The sequence below is a fragment of the Saccostrea cucullata genome, unplaced genomic scaffold (assembly GCF_032062105.1).
Source record: "Saccostrea cucullata isolate Sc308-1 unplaced genomic scaffold, CSIRO_AGI_Scuc_v1 ctg23022, whole genome shotgun sequence".
In the NCBI taxonomy this organism is placed as follows: domain Eukaryota; kingdom Metazoa; phylum Mollusca; class Bivalvia; order Ostreida; family Ostreidae; genus Saccostrea; species Saccostrea cuccullata.
Window position 1 is genome coordinate 1 of NW_026933156.1, and position 5,372 is coordinate 5,372.

General features: G+C 32.0%; 1 protein-coding gene across 1 annotated transcript; it reads right to left on the reverse strand.

The window, feature by feature from the left end:
* Nucleotides 1-501: 501 nt before the first annotated feature.
* Nucleotides 502-5,090, reverse strand: LOC134237407 (transmembrane emp24 domain-containing protein 6-like). Its single transcript, XM_062719510.1, has 4 exons — nt 4,559-5,090; nt 3,467-3,584; nt 2,035-2,180; nt 502-1,550 (listed from the first exon to the last, which is right to left on the reverse strand). The coding sequence occupies exons 1-4, from the start codon at nt 4,784-4,786 to the stop codon at nt 1,317-1,319; spliced, it is 726 nt and encodes a 241-aa protein (XP_062575494.1). The 5' UTR covers nt 4,787-5,090; the 3' UTR covers nt 502-1,316.
* Nucleotides 5,091-5,372: the final 282 nt, after the last annotated feature.

The following is a 5,372-nucleotide window of genomic DNA, read 5'->3' on the forward strand; positions in this document are numbered from 1 at the left end:
GAAAAGAATATCAAAAGTGGGGGTATATGATGAAAATTTTCAAATATAAGTATAACAATGTCAATTTTACATTAAAATTGGCTCAATTTTTTCCCGCATTTTCAGATGATATTGACTATATTTGTCACACTTTATTGATAGAGTACATAAGAAATTATTTAATAGATATTTTAGAACCAGCATAACACATTTCATTGCAAAAAACAGCTTTGTGTGCAACCAGGATGAAAAAATAGGAATCCAAAATTAACAGTACTGTTATAGTTCAAAATGGAAAAACTGATCATTTTCGTCTAAAAAACCTTCCGCCACAAAATATAGTCCACAGCTTTAATTCTACTTGAATGCAATTTAATCGCGGTTTTTTCTTTGGATTTAGTTAAACTTGCACTGTAGAATTCAGATTTAATGTTAGAACTTAAAAATGATGCAGAATTTTATAAATAAAGGACCTGACCAAAATACGCTCAAAATCTCAGGATCGAACGTCCTTAAATTAAAGTAACGTTAAATAACCTAGAAGCAGTTTTAGGTCTTACATGAAGCCCAATCTAAAAGAAACTGTTTACTTGAAAGAAACTCCTAAAACGATGTTTGTCTTCCTCGAACTATTCCTCCAGTCGCCTGCCTCTGGTCATTGAAACATTACAATATCAGCTACGACCAAAATATTTGTTTTAAAAAATAGGGAGATATTTCAAATGTACTTTTTTGTTTGGGATTTCGACTTTATCAAAAAAGCATGAAATTATGTGATGAGAACAGATAAAACTTGTGAAATAAAGGTCCTGTACATAATAAACCATTAATTAGATTCTGTCCTAAGTACGACAAACAGAGAGGATATAAAGGCTGGTGGTTACGTTTGTGCTATAACCTATATGGAAATGTAAATACATGCATATGTGAATAACTAATTCCTTTCGATTGAGTGCGTTTTGGTTCATTGTTTGTGTAAAAAAGTGAAGAGAAGAGTCCCCAAAATGCTATTTTTATCATTTTAAAATATTATCAAAGGTGAAAAGAGATTTGTTTGAGAGAATTTTTTTTTGGTCACGTTTCATACATATCTATGTCTTTAAAAGGTATCACATTTTTTTTTGGTTTTGCTCCTACACTTCTATGTCAATAGGTTATAAAATAAATGGTGTTTGGATTTTATTTATTCCACAGTGTTACATCACTTCTGTAATAAGACAAGACCATGTATACATCAATGAAATGATAATACATGTAATGATGAAGGTAATGATAATACATGTCTATGAAATAAAATAAAGTCTTCCGTTTTATATCTAATGTTTGCTGTCATCTTTCTAAGCTCTTGGTTTGGATGAAGGAGTCACATCTGGGATATTAAATAATTTCCTTACAAAGTACACCTGAAAACAAGACGTTGCTAAAATAGAAACAATCTGGAAAACGGACCAATACATGACGTAAGCATTATTTCCGGTCAGTAAATACCAGTCCTTTATAATGTTCATTCTACTAGTGGCTTGATGCAATCGTACTTGGTCTATGGACTTTTGAACCACCGAGATGGATGTCTGCAAAGAAGAAATGACTTATAAATACAGAGGCAATTAGAATAGTGTAAAAGTTAATTGTATAAGGAGTTTGTAAGTTTTCATGTAATGAAATTCTACAATGTACTCCCTATTCTTGTCAATTTTTATTTCTTTCAGACAAACAAGTTAGTGCAATTCCATCACAACCTCATACAATATAACCTTTATTCTTGATATTTACATCCACTTCAGATTCTTATAAATTATTAGAACGTTTTTCAAGTCACTTGTATAGATTTTGCTTTTCAGTCAATAGTACAATATTTAACCGACTTAAATCTTTGCATTATCCAATTATATATTTTTTTCTAAAATAAAGATATAAATAAAATTGCCTTTTATTGTTAGTAAGGGAATGAACGATTGCAATTAATGCAGAAATAAATACATAGCACGCATACACGTTTTGCAGCAACAGTAAAGTAAAACTGCATGCACAATATTATACGTTTATATGTCTCACCGTAAAATTTTGAACTGTTGTTTGCAATCCCTCTATTTCGGCTACATATTTGGTCCATTCTTCTTCAACCACCGTCACAATATAAATGTATACAAGCTTCGATAAAAATCTGCTATGAATATTTTGAACACATATCTGATAATGTCCTAGAATAAAAAGAAAAACAAGGACTTAAGTGTTATTTTTAAGCATATTACTATGAGAGTAAATATATATATCAATTGTACAAGAAGAAAAATCCATTGGAAAAAACCAACAGTATGCACTGCAGTGTCCAAATAATGTATGATGATTTTGTTCATTACCAAATCATTTAATTTCTATAAAATACTTGATTCTGATTGGATAAAAAATTCTTTTGATAACTGCATCAATAAAATCTAGAGTTCGGTTGCACTAAGCAGCCGGAACTATTTGACAGTCGGTACATATGTATTCCCCGCTTCCAGGTTACTTTTTGAAGGAATAATTAAATACCTTTGCTTTAATAAATATTTTCCTGAATTTCGGAACCTGTCCGTTAGCTTCCTGACTTACTTTCTACTTTCGTTTCATTTTGAATTATCCCCCTTTGCTAAACAAATTAAAATCGTCTGCATGACGACAATACAGTTACGGGAAAGAAGGGAAGAAATCGTTTAATCGACATACTTTTCTTAAATGTTTGACTTTGAGATATCTGGTATGATACAATAGAACTCTGAAAAAATGTTTTATTATGCTACCAAAGCGGGGAAAACCGAAAATCTGTTAAATCGTTGGAAACGAGTGATCAAGAAAAACGACACTGCATGAATTGAGGATGGAATTCTTTAATCTTGAACTATCGGCAGCAGACTCTTTCAGGTATTATAGCATTGACAGGTTATGATACGTATTTATATATTCGGTTTGAAATTCAAATGAAAAGATGCACAAATGAAATCCAAAATTTCTGTGACGTAGAACTGTTAGGATATTTGAGTAGCTTCCCTTTACATTTACGAACTTAGATAACTTACCGGGGAAAATATACCCAGAGGGGATAACACATCAGGTATTTTTTTGTGTTAAAGAACTGTAAATTATTTTGGAGACTGTTGGTAATCACACGACAATATTTGATAACGTTTTTCGTTAGCATGGTTAGAGCCATTTTGAATTTTCAGCAACGTTAACGTTATGGTGATGTATTCGTGCGCACTGTTTTTGATACATAAATTTAATAGAAAATTGAAAGAAACTTTCATTTTAATAATTTAAAATCATAATTAAATGATAAGAAATGAATGTAATAATTTTTTCTTTGATCGATGTATCAAAGAAAAATTTGGATGGAAAACTTTTTCATCAATGCGCTACGCGTGAGATGTTTAATATCTACAGATCGACTCAATAAAACCTCAATATAGATTTTAAAGCCTTTATTGAATCTCTATTATATCAGCCATACCAGTGTCAGGAGCCGTGTATTCTATACTCCCCTCTGATTTGTAAATGATTTCTTTGATCATATTATTATAACCATCCTTCACATAAAAGTCTACAATACGATCACCGCCTCGAAGAACCTGTAAAAAGAATGCAAGAATCATGGATTATGCTTTTCATTAGATGAAAGTATCCATAGAAGAAGGATGAACCCTAGTTAAATAGAGTATATCATCTTATATGGACGTAGCAATATGTGTCGCTTTCTTTATATCACAGTACTCGTATACTATACTTGTCAGCAAAGGTATCCGCGGGAAAAATTCAGATGCATGATCAACTATAAGTGGTTCATCCATTACAGTACCCTTGTAGACAGAGGGAAACATTGATATAAAGCTATCTTTTCATATAAATTTGTATGAATATATTAATTTTAGAGATTTCGTTTCATTTCCCTGCCCTAAAAGAAAGTGAACCCCCAAAATTAACAAATTCTACTATTCTTTTATCAAGAAATAGTTTGTGTCCAAATTAGTTGAACGTTGTTAATCTACATATTCGAAAAGAAGCTTCAAGCATGTACATGTAGAAAGCATGTACGAACGATACGCGGAAACATACGTTTTACTTTTTGACCTGAGACAGCGTAATTAAGGTACTAGTATATCCTTAAAAGCTGGGAAATCATTAATTTTTAGGGGTGTAATTTTCGTTTTTACGAAGTATGGAGGGACCAACAAATTCATTACCAACTCGAAATCTAAATTTCATATATGCATTACTACTACATGTAAACATTTTCCAACAATGAAATCAAATCCCTACAAACCAATATTTTTTCCACCAGCCTAAAAAATTTTACCCCAAGAAAATTTTTTCTAACCCTAACCCTGTTTTTACAGTTATGTAATTCTAATATTATGTACAATTAACTACATGTACTATAGTATTTCCTTGTAACCCGATCTTTAGAATTTAGGAATTAAACTTGTAAACCATGTATACAATAGTACATGCATTTCATAGGTATTGTCTACGCCAGAAAGTTTTCATGGTTTTTGCTTTTAGCATTTTGTATCTAACTGCACGTACATATGCACGGCCCGCCTACCTCAAACGAAGCATAAAGATTAGCATTCTGTGCCACTCTCTGTACAAAACACTCCTCCTGGCTTGCAGGAACCTCTATTTTGAATTCATGCTGAGCCCCGGGGAGGCCATCAAAGCTAAAATCCTCAGTGTTCTCCTCTGTAACTCGTTCTGGTATCACTTGGAGAAATAGATTCCAAAGACACGCCGTACTTAGCACGATATATGTTGAGAACATATTGTTTATCATCAGGACGGGAACTTGGTCATAGACTAGCGAGATATTCGATACATTATATCAAGTACAGCGACAACTCAGTTTAGGCTAGATTGCGATAAATTACCCTTCAATAAAAATTGACATATGAATAATCGAAATATAGAAAAACACCCTTGCAGCTATAAGCATTTTTAATATCATTGTAAATACATGTATGGTTAAAACTCTGTTAAAGAACTCGCGACCAGCTTCATTTTTTAGCCAATACCCTCCAGTGGTATTTCTGAAATCAATTTACATTATTTGGCTCATAACTTTTTTATCTTTTGCTGCAAAACACGTACAATTCCCGTTTGAGAAGGGTAGCGGATTCGGAACATCTAATTTTAATTTGATTGCATTTCCGATCGTTAATCAACAATTGAATTTATTGAAATGGGATATACATTTGCATCGTGTAAAGTAAGATTTCAGTTTAAACGGGATTAGACAAGATAGCTTTAACTTTCGTTTCGATTCTTTGAAATTGAAAATTAAAGCCTAGTCAGTTGAGCCAGTTGAATAGCTCTCATCAATATCTACCACCAACGGAATATTTATCAAAAAAAATATATAC

Excerpts from the sequence above, each read along its gene's own strand:
- LOC134237407 (XM_062719510.1), bottom strand. The coding sequence starts at position 4,786 with ATGATAAACAATATGTTCTCAACATATATCGTGCTAAGTACGGCGTGT. Across the intron at positions 3,585-4,558 it reads ATCTTTATGCTTCGTTTGAG|GTTCTTCGAGGCGGTGATCG; the intron begins GTAGGCGGGCCG and ends TTCTTTTTACAG. Across the intron at positions 1,551-2,034 it reads CAACAGTTCAAAATTTTACG|ACATCCATCTCGGTGGTTCA; the intron begins GTGAGACATATA and ends TCTTCTTTGCAG.